An 18,822-nucleotide genomic window follows, 5' to 3' on the forward strand; every position below is an offset into this window, starting at 1 on the left:
AAAGGAAGTTACTTGACCATTGAGAGAAGTGACTGACCCTCAAAGAAGAAACCAAGAAACCAAAGTGACTCTCAAGAAACCAAAGAGGAGGAAAAGGTTGTTGAGGAAGTTACTGAGGAAGTGACCATTAAGAAACCAGAAGAGAAGGTTGAGGAAGAAGTTACCGAGGAAGTGACCATCAAGAAGAAACCAAAGAAGAAACCAGAGAAGGTTACTGAAGAAGTTACTGAGGAAGTGACTCTCAAGAAACCAAAGAAGAAATCCGAGGAAAAGGTTGTTGAGGAAGTTACTGAGGAAGTGACCATCAAGAAACCAAAGAAGAAACCTGAGGAGAAGGTTGTTGAGGAAGTTACTGAGGAAGTAACCATCAAAATGCCGGAAGAGAAGGTTGAGGAAGAAGTTACTGAGGAAGTGACCATCAAGAAGAAACCAAAGAAGAAACCAGAGAAGGTTACTGAAGAAGTTACTGAGGAAGTGACCATCAAGAAACCAAAGAAGAAACCCGAGGAGAAGGTTGTTGAGGAAGTTACTGAGGAAGTGACCATTAAAAAACCAGAAGAGAAGGTTGAGGAAGAAGTTACTGAGGAAGTGACCATCAAGAAGAAACCAAAGAAGAAACCAGAGAAGGTTACTGAAGAAGTTACTGAGGAAGTGACTATCAAGAAACCAAAGAGGAAACCCGAGGAGAAGGTTGTTGAGGAATTTACTGAGGAAGTGACCATCAAGAAACCGGAAGAGAAGGTTACTGAGGAAGTTACTGAGGAAGTGACCATCAAGAAACCAAAGAAGAAACCCGAGGAGAAGGTTGTTGAGGAAGTTACTGAGGAAGTGACCATCAAGAAACTAAAGAAGAAACCTGAGGAGAAGGTTGTTGAGGACGTTACTGAGGAAGTGACAATCAAGATACCGGAAGAGAAGGTTGAGGAAGAAGTTACTGAGGAAGTGACCATCAAGAAGAAACCAAAGAAGAAATCAGAGAAGGTTACTGAAGAAGTTACTGAGGAAGTGACCATCAAGAAACCAAAGAAGAAACCCGAGGAGAAGGTTGTTGAGGAAGTTACTGAGGAAGTGACCATCAAGAAACCAAAGAAAAAACCTGAGGAGAAGGTTACCGAGGAAGTTACCGAGGAAGTGACTATCAAGAAACCAGAAGAAAAGGTCTTTGAGGAAGTCAGTGAAGAAGTGACCATTAAGAAGAAGCCCAAGAAGAAACCTGAATTTAAGACTGAAGAAGTTACTGAAGAAGTAACCATAAGGAAACCAGAAGAGGAAGTCGAAGAAACTACTGAAGAAGTTCACTTTAAGCTGAAACCTAAAAAGAAACCAGAGCCAAAGTATGAAGAAATTTCTGAAGAAGTAACAATTTTGAGAAAACGCGAGGATAAAGTAGAGGAAGTTACTGAAGATGTCCATATCAAGAGACCAAAGGAGACATCGAAGGAGAAGTTTGAGGATGTTTCAGAAGAAATAACAATAAAGGAACCAGAAATTGTAGAGCAGGTAACTGAAGAGATGACTGAGGACGTACAGATAAAACTAAAACCTAAGAAGAAACCTAAAGGTAAGATAGAAGAGGTAACGGAAGAAGTGACAATCATAAAGACAGAGGAGCCATTTGAAGAACCATCTGAAGAGACTCCAGAAACTGTTCAAATAAGGAGAAAACCCAAGAGAAAGGTTACGACCAAAGAGGAGGATATTACAGAAGAGGTAACAATTCGGAAGCCGAAACCAAAGGAAGAACCTGCTGAAGAAGTAACTGAGGAATTCATGGTCAAGAGACCAAAGGCGAAGAAACCTGAAGAAACCCAGGAGGATGTATCTGAAGAGGTTACAATCAAACAGAGATCTCCTGAACCAACTGTAACCGAGGAGGTGACAGAGCAAGTAAGCTTTAGAATGAAGCCTAAGAAGAAGAAACCAATTGTGACAGAGGAAATTAGTGAAGAGTTTACACTGAAAAAGCCTAGGGAAGAGCCAGAAGAGGAAGAACCCAATGAAGTTAGTGAAGTTGTTACTATAAAGAGAAAACCAAAGCCCTTCGTAAGAGAAACTCAAGAAATATCGGAGGAAGTTCAAATGCAATTAAAAGAACCTGAAGATTTCACACACGAGGAGACAACTGAAGATGTACAAATAAGAATGAAGAGGCCCAAGAAGAAGTATTCTGTGACGGAAGAAACTGTTGAGTCTAAGATGATGATCCAGGAGTCTGATGATGAGGAGCCAGAGATTATTTATGAAGAGGTGGAGGATGTAGTGTTTGAAAAGAAATACATCACTGATGATACTGAAGTTGCAGAGGAAATTGTTCAGATTAGAAGGAAGAAACCTAAGAAGCCAATGACGGTTAGAGATGAGGGCGAAGAAACGGTGACTATCAAAAAGGTTATTGATGAAACTGACACTCGGGCAAAATCTCCCGAGGAGATTCAAGAGTCGTTCCGGATGAGGCTGCCAAGGAAGAAGAAATACAAGGTGGAGGAGGAGGAAGAGGTTGAGGTAGGTGTAAGACTCAGGAAAGAACCAACATTCGAAGTTGGTGAAGATGTAGAGGAGAGCTTCAGAATAAGAGCAGTGGAGCCGGAGGAAGAAGTCGAGGAGTACGAGGACCGTGACGTTGAGGGTAAATTCACCTTTGATCTTCCAAAGAAGCGAATACAGAAGCAAACCGAGGAAATTGAAACCACCCAAAAAATCAAGCTTCCTCCCCTACCCAAACAACCTCCCGTCTTCACCCAAGGTTAGAGATCCTGGAGGAGTCTGTTATTGCTCCTAATGTACTCACCCTCCCATTAATCCCATCTCTACTCTTTATTTCTATTTTTGATGTGCCTTTTTTATTTGCCCACGCATTCTCACCTTTTCTATATCGTAGAAAATTACCTAACATATGCATAACACACTACAAAATCTCCAAAGCCTTTTTACGCCTTTCATTTTCCGTATCTATAAAAATGTGTGTTTCTTTACAAGTATAGCTGACACTTGTCAGTGTATGAGTGAGAAGTTTTGTTATTACTTACCTTGGTGGTGACGTTCTCCTCCATGGTAGGTAATATGACGCCACTACCACTCGGACGCTCGACGTATTCCATATTGAGCTGTACTTACCATGAGAAGTAAAGAGCTTATAAAAAAAAAGGCAATTATAATATTTCTGCGCTAAGCTTTTTTTCATATTTTTCACTTCTCTATCGTTATGTTGCGCTTCCGCTATGACATTTATTTTTCGTACAACGGTGTTATTCACTCTTTTATTTAATATTAAGGCTTCATAATATTCAGTATTTCTTTTCAGGTAATTTTCAGGATACTTTATTAATGAAAATATTTTCATTGCAGGGCTTACAGTATTTTAGTTAAAATTCACAAATCATTTATAATGAAATTATTCTTGCATAGTCACGTCTTTCTCAACATGCAATTTACTTTCCTTAAAATATTGTAATGTATAACCTTCCTAAATATATTTAATTTAAACTGGCACTCCTCTTAGCAATACTCACATTGCAGTTAACATCAACGTTCAATTCACTAAAATAACAACATGTTCACTGATATCTCACAATTTACAGAGGACGTCCAAATGCATATACAGGTTGCTGTACAGTCTCCAACAGAAGGTAAACACACATTGACACTAACATGTAGAGTCACATCCAAATTGCTAATGTCTTCTTTCTCCTCTAAAACAATCCTTTGTCATCACCTCTACAGTGCATGATTAATGATGTGCAGGCACACAAGATTACAAATATCATACTTCTTGATCTTTAAAAAATGAGCATTAATCAGGACACCATACTCAATCAGATTTGCTATTCAGAAACAAACTATTAGTACAACGATTTGTTGCTTAAGCATAAACATAAAGGCGTTTTCTAAGCTTTATTTTAAATATTATACATCGAAAAATACAGAACACCTTCAAATATAATCAGCTGCATCAAATTCGTCTGGAACACGAAATACTGTACATACAAAGTTTCATTCACATCCTCATAAATATTGACCCGTAGCACACCATCTATTGTGATCAAGAGAAAGCATCGAATCTTGTGTGTAATAAATTTATAACCAGTTCTCAAGCCACATCATTATCTCACTTTGTACAGGTGATGTTCAACCTATTCGTTTTTTTGAACGAAAAGAAAACTGCACTCTATTACTCAGTCACAAGAATGCAGTGCAAATAATTAATAAAATTCAACATGCTTTCTTCCTCTCATAAAAAGACTTCGAGTAATAAATACCTATAAAGTAATATGACAACCACTTACAGTCCATTCCACACCCACCTACCTGCTTCTATACGGTGGGAATTTTAATACCAGTAAACTCGAGTGTTACCTCATATAAACCATACAAAAGTAATAAATAATCCTAACTAATACAAAAACATCTATATTTTGTAGATGATGAAGGGTGACCAACACTTTATGTCAGTTGGCCGTATTCATGATTGCCGAGTGTAGTGTATACCATTTGCCTCTGTCTACCCAGCAGTAATTGGAGACCTGGATGTTAATCGATTTGCGGATCCTGTTCCGGGGTAATGGTTAGCCAGTGCAGTTGGCGAGTTGTCCGGTCCTCTCGGATTATTCCTTGACACTGGGTCATGCAACTCGTTAACTTAGGGTATGGTTGTTGTGTTGGCGACAGCTTCTACACCTTAAACAAATTCACGCCTAGGTGGCCTTTGGGCCGGCCATCCTCGTGGGCATCCATTATTATTATTTTTACCATAAGCATTGCCTGCCTATAGATTATTGGAGTGTTCATGAGAATTGGGAGGGTACCCTAAGAGCAAGTCCTATGAAAAAATATGTTCATAATTTATACATTTACTAGCATCTATATGTAGTACGTGTTTGAATATAAAAAGAAAACAAAATATTATTTTTTACAATAATGAGAGAAATTTGGCAAATTTTTAAGTGCAATAGCGTTTAAAAAGACTATATTATTTATCAAAGCGATTTCAGGTTTGTTAACAATTCTCTTGCCGGAACATTCTGATGATCTGTTGCTGCTTGAAGAGTGACATTTGTATGCTTTATGGTGCAATTTGCAGGTACTATACTAGACTTCTATTATGGGAAATAATGTAAATTTCCTTAGGCCTGAATGATTAAAAATGAATCAGTATTATGCTCATACACCAGGAAATTATGCTGAGGCTGTCAACTTCCAAAATTGCAGAATGATGGGCCAAAATTTATATTATTCACAAGGATGGATGGTCTGCATCAGTTAATTGAATTGGAAGTGGCTGCTTAGCTGGTAATTCCCAGCTGGGCTGACTGGAGGTTACTTAACTGTGATGTTAAGTTACAGTGGGAAGTCGTATCCTGATAAATGAGAGTTGTTAGATTTCTCTTCTTACTGTAATTTTTTTTTGGGGGGGGGGTTGGATTAGGTTTGAAAAAACTGATTCCTCCACAATATTCTGGGATGTTCTTGAGAAAAGGAAGTTTTCTTATATTGAAAAGTTCCTAATGTTGCTCGTTAACATCCGTGCACCTCTTCTTAAGTATTACCAGTTAAAAAAAAATAATAGTTAAGCTCAGATGACAATAAGTTCTTATGTAGAATGTAATGCTGAATCGATTTTCTTCTACAGTATATCTTGTGCAAATTGATATTAACGAAGATATAAGCATACCAATAGCAAAATAAAAAGAATGCCCCTTCTCACACTACGCCGATGGTGTAGGTATTCGCTGTGGTTGTGATTCCGTATAGGGACACCCTACACTCCATGATCTTGAATGCTGTACGGCTGAGTGTTGTATCACCATAGTAACAATATCCCTCTAATAATAATAATAATAATAATAATATATATATATATATATATATATATATATATATATATATATATATATATATATATATATATATATATATATATATATATATATATATAATTCACTAAGCCTTAATAGTAACTGTAACAGCAATTTTCCAAAAATCACAGCACACTGTATACAGTATTAGCTTTCTATTCGAATCAAACTTCAGCTCTGGTACAGTACGCACCTGGTCGTGAGCGCAATCACTTGTATATCTTCAACGTGTCAATAGTCCGGCAGGTTCACTTGCTGTTTCAGTAACTTTCTGACAGTAGGTTTACTTCCTATTAGCACTGGAGATAGCGCCGCCCTTCTCTGTCAAGCCGGGAGATCAGCTGCGTGCAACCGCCACCTACGTGGCAGACACTACCCAGGAGAACGCTATGCACCTGGTAGAAGGCGAGCGTGTCTATATTCAGGGTAGGTGCAACTGTTCCTAATGTTCACTGTATACACTGTTGTCATATGTTTATAGTTATTTTGTTTAATAAAGAATGTGGAAGTACCATAAAAACAAAACATTGCAGAACTTGTTACATGCGGGCATTGAATTTCCCACTTACTCAGTTTCATGTCCACTTTCTGTTGATTACTGCATTGTCATAATGACAATGTTCATGATAATCCATTTACTTTGTACTCGGCTGGTTTTAGCATCATTAATATTTAATGCAACCATCTCCTGCATTTTTTCACTGCAGCCATTTTTACATCATCTGTTTCTCCTGGACAAAATGTTTCTTTGTCTTCACTACAATATATATATACAGGTATACAGGCATCCCCGGGTAAAGGAAGGGTTTTGTTCCTGGAAATCTTCCATACTACAAAACCATTTTTCCTATATACCTCCATTATAAAAGTTGAGATGCATTCCTAAGGAATGTTTTTGAGGCCCCAAAATATTAAATTAGATGGCTTTAACCACATGCAATGGCTCATTAATGATATAGCATGATAATAAATGAACAAAACACTCGATTATTACTTAACAGAAACGATGTTGAGTGTTGAAAGAGGTGGTGAGGTAGGTTGTGGGATCAGAATTTCTAGGAGATACCTCCTTGAAACATCAAGTTTAATGTCCAATGCAATTCCTTTATGGAATCTTCTATCACCACTGCTTTCAATTGAACTTGATGGTCTTTTTCCACTCATCTAGAATAAGGGTACACAGTAATACAGACGCATAACTGAACACAATCTGGGGAAAGAATTCAAAGTGAGTAGTGCAATTATTATTGTGGTTACTGTCAGGTGATCAGGTGAGTCTCAGAATCCACACGGAATAAATTTTCTAATTTTGGTGATATTTTTTTTTTCTATATTGTAATTTTTTTTAATCTGAATAAATAAACCAAAATTTCATTAGGGCGAATCAAGTCTTGAACACAGATTCATAACTGAACACAAGCTGGGGAAAGAAGTCTAACTGAGCAGCGCCATTGCTCTAGTGGTTGCTGGCAACTGGGAAGGTGAACGGCCTTCCAACCTCTTTGTGGCTACCATAGAGAATACACAGAAATGATTTTTAAATTTGGGTATAAATTTGGGTTAGAAATTGCGAATTTTGTTTTTAAATTTAAAATTTACCATAATTCCGTAAGTGTGAGTTGTTTTCCATAACCCAAAATTAAGGTCATAATTTCAGAATTCCTTCAGGGCGAAATTCCATAACCAGAAGTTCTGTAAAGCAGGGAATGCCAGTATATATATAATATCTTATTGTGTATGGTGATGTAGTGTCCTCCTAGTTGCGTATGATTGTGTAGTGACGTCCCTAGTTGTGTATGTTCGTGTGTAGTGTTCTCGGTGGCTGAGAGTGGTTCTTATAGTGTTATACTCTCTTGCAGAGTCAACCAACAGCGACTGGTGGTTCGTGAGGAAACACTTGACGCTGGAACAAGGTTACGTCCCGGCCAAACTACTGGCTGAAGAAGTCTCTTACACTCACTACGTCCAGCAGAAACTTGGAGAGAAGATCACCAAGTTGCCCGTCTTTGATAGTTAGTTTATTAATCCCAAATATTGTTAATGGTGCTCGCTATACACAGTATATACTGTATGTATGATGATAAAAAGTTAGGGTTCATTAGATTACACTAAATGGTACTGTTTATGTAAAATAGTTGTTTTGACAAAATATAGTATTAATTTTTACTATATGGAGTACTGTATATATATTTTTTGAGTGCTTGTATTTGTATACCAAATAAAATTCCCTTTGCAGAGCTGAAAAAGGGCCAGAATGCTGAGCCACCGAAAATGGTGACTAAAATAGAGCCCCTGGCAGTGGTGGATGGCCAAGAAGCACAGTTCGTGTGCAAGATCCAAGGCACTCCACGACCCAACATCACCTGGTTCAGGCAGACTGCCATCATCAAGCCATCAGAAGAGTTCCAGGTAATGTACTGTTCCTCGTGAGTCAAGGAACAATGTGATTAACAATGTTCCTAAGGCTAAGTCCACTGACTGAAAAATTACACTGATACTTATGGATTGCCAGCTTAGAAAATAATAAATATTTCCGTGATTTTTATTCACAAGCGTTGAATATTTCAGGTGTTCTACTCCGATGACAACACAGCAACATTAGTAGTGAAGGAGGTGTTCCCTGAAGATGCAGGTATGTTTACCTGCGTGGCCAAGAACCAAGCTGGCTATTCTTCCTGCACTGCTGAGCTAGTTGTTGAAGGCCCAATCAGTGACCATGGTTCTGACTCTGTGGTAGCTTCTCGTCGCAGTCTCAGCAGGGAATCTTCTGTCTGTGATATTATGGAGGGCATTCCACCAACCTTTGCTAACAAGCCTACTGTAAAGACTGTAGAGGAGGGTGCTCAGCTAGAGATGGACGTGAGACTAGTGGCTATCCCAGAGCCTGAAATTATCTGGAAGAAGGATGGACAGGTACATCACTTGTGAAAACTGTATTAGTCATAAAAATATGACATGATATCAATAATATGAATCTACTTTATTAATTTGAATTAAGTAATATTATTGTTTATCAGACCAACACCCTTTTTTATTATATAAATACTACTGCCTAGGTGATATATATACTGTATATATATATATATATATATATATATATATATATATATATATATATATATATATATATATATATATATATATATATATATATATATATATATATATATATATATATATATGTATATAACTGACTACTGCTATATGAAACGATCAGGTTGTACGTGAGTCCCAGCGTGTACGTGTTGTTAAACAAAAGGACGTTCACGCCTACCGCTCAATCGTCATTATTAAGGGCGCCAAGAAGGAAGATGAAGGCTTATATGAGATCTTGGTGAAGAACCGTGAAGGAGAGGCCAAGAACCAGATCACTCTTAAAGTAACTGTAAGTTTTCAGTAACATTGATGCTTGGTATTCAACATTTAATATTCTAGAATACAGTTACTGTATAAAATAAAATAAATATTTTTTATTCTTTTCTATGGTGCATTGAATACTAAAAATACAATCAGAATTAGTGCAGTACTGGTACCTTCAACAAAAAATTTCAGGCTCCAGAGGCTCCCACGTTCGAGGAGAAGTTCCAGGATCACACGGTGGAGTCTGAGGGCACAATACGTCTTGTGGCGAAAATCCGCGGTGTGCCGGCGCCTGATGTGACTTGGAGCAGGTCAGTTGCCAGGATGCTGTTCATTATTTTCGCTCCTTACTTATGACCGAGTGCACTATGGGACTATCGGCCAGTACTAAGCTCGCCTTGGTTCAGGGTGTGTTGGTCTTTATATTAAATGCCTGTTTGATTTCTGACCTGCATTTTATTCTTATTTTCGAACGTTTTGATATTTATTTTTTTCTCACTTGTATACCTCACAATCTTTAGTTTTCTATAGAACTGGACCTTTTTAGTTTGCTTGTCATTAAACATTTGTATATATCCATGAATCAATTATGCCATGCTTGCCGTTATTTGAGTTTTATAAAAAAGCACATTGCATTTTATTTTGCTTTAAAGCAACTACCCTAAAACAACATAAGATTCCCCCTTAAACCCCCAGCACATTAACTAAAATAAAATATTGTTACAAATTACTCTGAATACGGAAACCTTCCCCAATGAAATTATTTAGTTAACCTCCCTGCTAATGCTGACGCGGCCTCCTACCACGCTATTGCCTCCAGGAATGGCAAGAAACTCAAGGTGGAGAAGAATGTGGTCATGACCTTCCAGGAGGAGTTAGCAGTGCTTGAAATACGCAACGTCCTACCCAAGGAAGACTCTGGCAAATACACATGCACAGCAACTAACAAAGTTGGCAAGTCTTCCCATTCGGCTAATGTTACCGTGGGGGTCGACATTGTGTAAGTACCCGCTCCTCACTATTGCACACGCACGTCCTCCTTGTCACAAATGGCAAATTTTTAAAACCTCTGTTTTTACTCACCGAGTCTGTAATGTTTCGTATATATTTAATTTAATTTTTATTTTATATATTTTTGGGTGTGTATACATATATTATTTTTATGCAACACTGGAAGAGAAATATTTATAATATTGGCATGAATTAGTGTAAGGTATTTAAGATATATGAATGGAGTTTAATATTTCTGTAACCTATAATCACTTTCCTACAAAACTTTTATAATTTGAAAGCTACCAACTCCATTCTGTAGATAATAGGAAAAAACGGAATATCATATAATCCAAATATAATTATTCTAGTAAAGATAAATTTTAGATCTATAAATTTAAACGTGATGGTTTATATCTCATGTAATCTACTCATATGCCTTACACTTCATCTGCAAGTTAGTAATTAAGAGATCATAATTTATTTTTTTATATTGAAAAGTCCATTTTGACGGGAATAATGACGATTTTTCAGTTGCTGACTCCTTATAACTTAGTGTGCATCTTCGGTTCGACTAAAGCCGGTTCTCAGCGAACTTGTACCACCAAGCAATAAAATGAGAAAAGAAATCTCTCTCTTTCTCTCCTCTATGTAATACTGGGTTTAGTCTCACCCAATAACAAAGGCTTTCATTAATCTATTATTACCTTGCAGCACCTTCAAGCGTGGCCTCGAGTCTTGTGTGGTGGACGAGAATTCAGAAGTAGTCCTCGAGTGCCGCACCTCCAAGGAGAAGCAGGTACGAAATATCAAACACCCAGAGTTCTTTGAGAGAAATAATGTACACCTTCTGCGAGAGATTTTATTCTGGAGACAATAACCATTCATAAGTGTTTACTCAGAAATCTTACATGAAGACCGAACGCCGCAAACATCACTTATCTTTAATGCCACTTTACTTCTGTCCCTACAGTGTAAATGGCTTAAGGGAAAGACAGAAATCAAACCCAATAAGAACGTAGCCATTGAACAGGAAGGTCTTACTCACCGACTGGTCATTCACTCAGCCACTACCAACGATACCGGCAAGTACCAATGCACCTTCGACACCCAGTCTACCTTCTGCAACCTCACCGTCAAGGGTAAGAAGACTTGTTCTGTATAAAACATTCATGTAATGCATTATAATGTCAGGGGTGAGTTATTAGCTTAATACTGTGTTGTGAGTCAGTTATTAGCTTAATACTGTGTTGTGAGTCAGTTATTAGCTTAATACTGTGTTGTGAGTCAGTCATTAGCTTAATACTGTGTTGTGGGTGAGTCATTAGCTTAATACTGTTGAGAGTCAGTCAATAGCTTAATACTGTGTTGTGAGTCAGTTATTAGCTTAATACTGTGTTGTGAGTCAGTTATTTGCTTAATACTGTGTTGTGAGTCAGTCATTAGCTTAATACTGTGTTGTGAGTCAGTCAATAGCTTAATACTGTGTTGTGAGTCAGTTATTAGCTTAATACTGTGTTGTGAGTCAGTTATTAGCTTAATACTGTGTTGTGAGTCAGTTATTAGCTTAATACTGTGTTGTGGGTGAGTCATTAGCTTAATACTGTGTTGTGAGTCAGTCATTAGCTTAATACTGTGTTGTGGGTGAGTCATTAGCTTAATACTGTGTTGTGAGTCAGTCATTAGCTTAATACTGTGTTGTGAGTCAGTCAATAGCTTTATACTGTGTTTTGAGTCAGTCAATAGCTTAATACTGTGTTGTGAGTAAAATACATTGGCAACATGTCCTTGTTTCAAAATCTTGAAGGCTACTGAATTTTTTTTCTTTGTGAAATTTTGAAGTTTGATTACATTTCAGTATAAAATTGGTGTCTTGTGGAGCTTGAATCATGTATGTATCATCTTGTTGAAAGGTGAGGTTTAGTAAAGGTTTAGGTTTATATATCTTGGTATTCTTCACCAGGTCTTGATGACTTCATCGAGAAGGTTCAGGACGTGGAGGTGCAGGAGAGAGAACAAGCCGTCCTACAAGTAGAAGTCACCACTGAAAAGGCTTATGTCACTTGGCACAAGGTTGGTCTCCGGTTATTTATGCTTCCCCAATAAGAACTGATTATATTAATAAACATAATATGTTTATTAATATACATATTATGTAAATCATGAACATTTGACTTTCATGTGAATGCCAATACATAACTTGATGTTACTTTTGGGGACACAACAGCACAAATATTTGAACAATTATGTTACCCAGACACGACTTTGTCTCTTGAAAGGTTAAAAACATCTAACTGAATACCTGTTGACTTCTTGTTAATGGTAAAACAGTAAGAGGTCGTTAAGTACAGAGTTTTACGACAACTTAAACAACTTTCACTTGCATAGTAAAGTAACACTTGCTCTTTGTGGTTGGGATGAACTATGTATTTTATCAGTTAGATAACACCAACTTGTTGCTTGAATAGGATGGCGAGGAAATTACTGAGCACCACGAGCGCTTCAAGTTAGTCTCTGAGGGTAATATCCGCAAGTTGGTACTGCCGAAGGCCACGCTCGCTGATGAAGGAGAGTACACATGCGTACTGGGTGACCAGGAATGCACTGCTGAGCTCACCGTCAGGGAGCTGCCTGCTGAGATAGTGAGGAAAATGAAGGACCAAGTTGTCTCCAAGGGCAACAGGGCCACTATGGAGGTGAGTACTTACCATATCCAAACTTTCAATGGAGTAGCTACTTGGTAATATTCTTAACATGTGTTTGTATTACTGCAAATACATATGAGAAACTTTGCATTAAATATTGTTTGTAAATACTGAATGTCCCCGTATAGTATAGTATAGTATAGTATAGTATAGTATAGTATAGTATAGTATAGTATAGTATAGTATAGTATAGGTGTCTATGGTAAACTGATGTTGTGATCGTAATTTACAGGTGGAGTTGACGAAGGGTGATGCTGTCATCACCTGGTATAAGGACAGTAAGGAAATCAGATTCTCTGACCACTATCAGCTCTCCATTGATGGCAAGGTGAGATCCCCTGATTCATCTGCAATCTGGATTTTAGTTCTATACAGAGACCGTACTCTTTAATGATTCTTCACGTTTCCTCTTTTTGCCTTGCAAAATCGTGTTTCTGGAAACCATTGCAAATCCAAAGAGAAAAGAGGAGGGTTAGGCTGTACCATACTCAGTTCTGTGTTAAGGTTGTTCAGTTTCTGGGAGGGGATTGTCCTCCAGACTCACACCAAAGTACTGCTCTAGACCCGCTGCCTCTGACACTTCAGCTCTTGAGAGCAGAGTATTAGCACAAAGAAAGTTATATCAGATAGCAGTTAAATGTGTCATAACTTTGCTTGTAGATTAAAAACATTGTTTATGGTGATCAACAGGTGCAGAGACTGATGGTCTACAACTGCCAGCCTGAGGACGTCGGCACGTACAGGGCTGTGGTGGGCAGGAGTGAATGCTCCGCCACACTCAAGGTACTGTACTGTACATGTAACTTACTGTTATTGTTATATCATTCACGTTGTTAAGGTGTATATCCAGATAATCATCTCAGTGTGATGCATAAATTAGTACTATTGTGAGAGGGCCTGACCACTTACTCTGTTGTAAAGCAATATAGATAAGAACACCAAACTCTTCTTTGAGCAACAGTAATCCTCAGTTCTTAAAATTTCAACAAAGATTTTTGCAGTCTTAGGTAGAGTTCAATGGTCATGTTACTTAAAAGCTGTCTAGCTGAATTATATGCTCTTCAGTAGAAATATGATGTATCTTTCACTTTACTTTGTCTTAGGATATATATAAATATTGCGTATGACAATCAGAGTTGCGTTGTGAATGTCAAAACAAAAACTGTTTATATCCAGGTTGAGCTTCAGGTAGAAGGGGACTTCTCGAAGAAGCTGCCAGCCCAGATGGATGTAAACTTCAAGACGGACGCCACCTTCGTCGTGGAGATTACAAAGGACTATGAAGTCAAATGGCTGAGGTAAACAACCCAGTCTTCACTATTTGAGACTGAATTTTGTATTTGTTATTGTTGTAATTAATTAATAATTTTTCTCATAAACTTCAAATCTGAAATTGTACAATATAATTCACTCATCACTCTGTATATGTATATGAAAAAGTAGCTGTTTCATGACATAAACTCAAGTCATACAACTTCACCGATATCATCCCTAACAACAGGAGTGGTATAAACCTGAGTACCTCTGAAAAGTACGAGATGAAGAAGGAGGGTAAGAAGAGGATCCTCATTGTTAAGTCTGTAACTCAAGCTGATGCCTTCGAGTACTCATGTGTCCTGGCTAACCTCAAGACCTCATGTGTACTGAATGTTGTCCGTGAGTATGGAGAAATTTTAATGAAGAATATATTGTTGAGAGAAAAGCATGATAGATGTGTATATAGTTTAATGATTAGTCAAAATATTTCACAGTTTTAGTGAGTACAATAATTAACACAAATACAGTATTTAATATATTTCAATACTCTATGGCCATAATTTTATGGGTTTTTATTCCTATCTGTGAATTACAGTTATGGAGACAGCTCCCAAGATCCTGAAGGAGCACCAGAAGGTAGAGGTTGTGGTGACCAAGGGTAAGGATGTCACACAGGCCAACTTCTAAGTACAGAACACAGTCAGAAAGTAAGCATCCGTGTTTCTGATTATGAAAAACATTTACTGAGAGAAAAAAATGCGAACAAGATCAAAGTATATGATAATGTCATAAGTATTTGTGTCTGTCAAATGTAAATTACATTTCTAATATATATATTTTTTCTATCCCTGACAGTTGCTGCCAACCATATCTGAATTCGAGGCATCGATCACCATTAGGCAGGTAGAGAACATTGACTGTGGGGAGTACAGGGTCAAGCTATGCAACGACTGTGGTGCTGCTTATGCCGACTTCACCGTCAAGCTGCTAGGTAGGTATTGTTTTAGGTTTCTCTGTTACTAGGTGGGTACTGTCTTAACTTTCTCTGGTGCTAGGTGGGTACTGTCCTAACTTTCTCTGTCGCTAGGTGGGTACTTTCTCTGCTGTTAGGTGGGTAATGCCTTACTTTCTCTGCTCGTAGATTGGTTTACTCAAACATAATGTCATAATTCGAGAGAAGGTTGTTATTGTTCATAGATACAGTACAGTGTTGGGCAGGTTTTCAGAGTTAATATGTAGTTCTCGTGTCTCGTAAGATATCTCCTTGAAAGGTTGAAGTGTTTATCACAGATATGAGTGTCCGGAAGTGTGTTCGTGTCAGCTTCGTTATCTAGTAATAGTTGTTAAGTTGCGTTTATTTATGCGCTAATACAATCCAACTCTCTGCCAGACAAACCTTCTCAACCTGGTACGCCTGAGCCCATGAAGGTGACCAACGACAGCGTCACCCTTCACTGGACCATACCAAAGGAGGATGGCGGCCGCACCATCATCAATTATGTTGTTGAGTACATGTAAGTTGCTCCACCACGGTTATTATGTCTGCTTTTGCACCTTCATAATACTTCAACATGCACTTTACTCTTATGAATTGCTTTATAGTGTTAATTGTTTGCAATAATTAACTATAGTGAATTTAAGGAGACTTTCATTTTTTTTTATAGAGAGCTAATTAATTCTCAATATGTGGTGTCTATTTCTAGGAGTAAGAAGGAAACAACGTGGGTTGTATTCAATCAACAACAAAAGATTACGGAGTCAACTACTGTCGTCACCAAACTTACCACGCATGAGGAGTACTGCTTCAGGGTGTCTGCTGTCAATGAAATTGGAACATCTGAGGCGTCTAATGCTTCCAGATACGTCAAGGTAAGTTCTGGGAGTAGTGAGCTGATAACAGTGAACCTAGACTGAATTTTATAACGACAGATACTTGTTTCTTGTATCACTAATACTGATCCATTTTATGCACTATATTATCCATTACTCTTACCTTTGCTGAATAGAGGGGATTCATTTTCGTCTTATGAAGTTGTACTGTCATAAGAACGGTCAAATTGAGATTGCAAATTCTTCTGAATAGTTTCTTAAGATGGTGTATACATGTTAGAATCCCATAAAAAAGTGTATAACTACTTTGGACGTTATTGGTGTATTCAGGTGTGTGAACCAGTGACTGCTGAGCCGCCGGTGGTGAAGGAGCAGCTACAGGCTGTGGTGACCGGCCTGCGCCAAGAGGTCGTCCTTCGCTGTGTTGTCACCGCCACACCTGCACCCAAGATTGAATGGACGAAGGATGGAAAGCCGGTGTCTGGTATTACACGTTATGAGAACTTTACAGCCACCTTTACCATCAAGGAAACAATGGAGACTTCTGGCGGCATGTACACATGTCGTGCCAGTAATGAAGCTGGCATGGCTGAGTGCTCCGCTACTGTCGTTATCCAAGGTCCGTCTCGTATTTCATCTACAAATATCTTCTGAATACTTGTTATTTAAAGTTATTTTGTGCTTAATACAGATACCGTCATTGGCACTTTGTGTTTGGTTGACAATAAACAGGGTTGTTAACTTCATAAGTTTAGTTAAGTTTGAATGTTTTAAATCCGAGACCAAGACTTATATTCTCTTGTTTCTGATACAGAGGCTCCCAGATTTGAGTACGACGAGAAACAACAGTGCCAGCGTCTAACTGTTGGAGAGAAGTGGCACGTGCCCATCCAGGTGGTTGGTCATCCACGACCCAAGATTACCTGGGCCCGTAATGAAAAGTCCCTCGTGGTAAGTCTTTTGGATTATATCCGACATCAACGACCAAACACTTGTGTATCTGGGCCTTCCTCTTGTTTCCTCTTTCTTACATTTGAATCGCTTAAGTAGTCATACATTATCCCTTTTGACTGGCCACCTTCATTACTGAGTGAGACATCCAAATGGTTAGAAATAAATACCACTTTCTGTTCTGCCTTTAATTGGAAATCACGGTTTTTAATTATATATTTTCACCCTTTCAATAGATGTTGTTATATTTGAGTAACATTATATGCTTGATAATTTTTTGCAATTATAAATAAAGCAGTATACTTAGGATGAGGCTTATGTAGTGTCTCATTGGCTGAAATTAACATTATATACAGTAGTGTTTAGTGAAATTACATATCTGAAATTGTTTCTATTATACACAATTCTGTACAGTATCTTAGCTGAAACTCTATTGTCCCGTTGCATATATTTGCATCTTATTTGTCACATTTGTCTGTTGTACATACTCCAAATTTGTTATATTGTACTGTAAATTATTGTAAAGCCCATAGATACATTGCAAAAGTCAACTTTACACACACACACACACACACACACACACACACACACACACACACACACACAGCTTCTATAAACAGTTTCAAGTCAACTAGAACCCTAATACGACACTTCAAATATTATCATCATTTTGCACTTTATACGACAATTTTAGATGATGTATAAAGTATCTCATGTTGTAACATCCAAAACACATCTTCCTACAGTCTACGCCGCATATTGTGATCCACATAGACGAGTCCGAGGGATCGACAGACATCGCTATCCACAAGCTGGCCCTAGAGGACTCCGCTGTTTACACTCTCACCGCAGAGAACTCCGCCGGCAGATCACAACTTAGCTTCAACCTGCGTGTCGTCGGTAGGTCTTTGGTCATTTTCCAGGGTCGTATTCAAACCTCGAATCTATTTAGCATTACAGTGTTTAAGTCTTTGGCGCCACAAAATGTGTCTTTTCCATGAAACATCACGACGATAAATATTTGCAATATTTACGCTAGTGAAATGTCTTATTTGTATACAATTAACTAATAATTATTTATCACAAAATGGCCGAGAGTAGGAAATCTTGGCTCAGTACCGTTAATCATTCTGGTGAAAGGTTTTGTATATTTTATTAACACAGAATAAATAATAATTAATATATGACTCAGAACTAACTCTTTATATTACTGTTCTGTTTCTTGTCTTTGAAGAGTATAATTAACATTTGTCAGTGAAGCTGAAGTCAGTACAGTATTTACACTATTTGTTTACTGTCAATAGAACCTTGTAGCTTTAACTTCTCTCTCTCAACTGTTATGATACACCACCTTCTCCTAACACACGTCTTCATTACCACCAACCAGAGGAAGAGAAGGAGTACCAAGTTTGCGCTCTTGAGGTCATTGAAGAAGAAGTCAAGAGGGGTAATAACACCAGCACACGTTGTTACAGTCATGCTCTAACAGTGTTGCCAACCTTCATGCTGTACAAGTCTTACCAACTTAAATGCCTTACAAATTTTACCAACCTGCATTCTGTACCACATGTTACCAGACAACATGTTTCCACAAGTGTTGCCATTTTTATACCTCAACAATGCTACCAACTTATTGCAATAACTATCAACATGCAACACACATTTTTACTAACTCGTGCAGCAGCTATATATTTTTGCACTAGCTAACTTACAAATTATTATTTATTTAATATTATTTTTCCATTATTCTTTCAGTTCATTTTATCCCCAACAGCAACAACAGAACATCCCCCCAACTTGCTTTGTCCCAGCTTGCAGTGTCAGATTTTAAGTAAAACACTTGTACTTAAAGTCTAGACCATATCACAAACTAAAAG

At 37.8% G+C, this 18,822-nt stretch overlaps 1 protein-coding gene across 1 annotated transcript in view; it reads left to right on the plus strand.

The window, feature by feature from the left end:
• The window catches only part of LOC121859754 (titin-like), a 206,917-nt gene that overhangs the window by 177,573 nt on the left and 10,522 nt on the right, over positions 1-18,822 (plus strand). Inside the window, 24 exon segments of the mRNA XM_042356741.1 lie at positions 97-2,743; positions 3,579-3,626; positions 6,150-6,278; positions 7,712-7,864; positions 8,089-8,261; positions 8,421-8,765; positions 9,070-9,237; positions 9,405-9,523; positions 10,917-11,001; positions 11,176-11,344; positions 12,166-12,275; positions 12,671-12,898; positions 13,140-13,235; positions 13,598-13,690; positions 14,084-14,205; positions 14,409-14,563; positions 14,760-14,828; positions 14,831-14,871; positions 15,020-15,155; positions 15,555-15,678; positions 15,868-16,033; positions 16,325-16,613; positions 16,809-16,945; positions 17,692-17,845. Of these exon segments, the coding sequence (XP_042212675.1) occupies positions 97-2,743; positions 3,579-3,626; positions 6,150-6,278; positions 7,712-7,864; positions 8,089-8,261; positions 8,421-8,765; positions 9,070-9,237; positions 9,405-9,523; positions 10,917-11,001; positions 11,176-11,344; positions 12,166-12,275; positions 12,671-12,898; positions 13,140-13,235; positions 13,598-13,690; positions 14,084-14,205; positions 14,409-14,563; positions 14,760-14,828; positions 14,831-14,871; positions 15,020-15,155; positions 15,555-15,678; positions 15,868-16,033; positions 16,325-16,613; positions 16,809-16,945; positions 17,692-17,845 (5,956 nt within the window).

The sequence above is a fragment of the Homarus americanus genome, unplaced genomic scaffold (genome assembly GCF_018991925.1).
Source record: "Homarus americanus isolate GMGI-L3 unplaced genomic scaffold, GMGI_Hamer_2.0 scaffold27231, whole genome shotgun sequence".
Lineage (NCBI taxonomy): Eukaryota > Metazoa > Arthropoda > Malacostraca > Decapoda > Nephropidae > Homarus > Homarus americanus.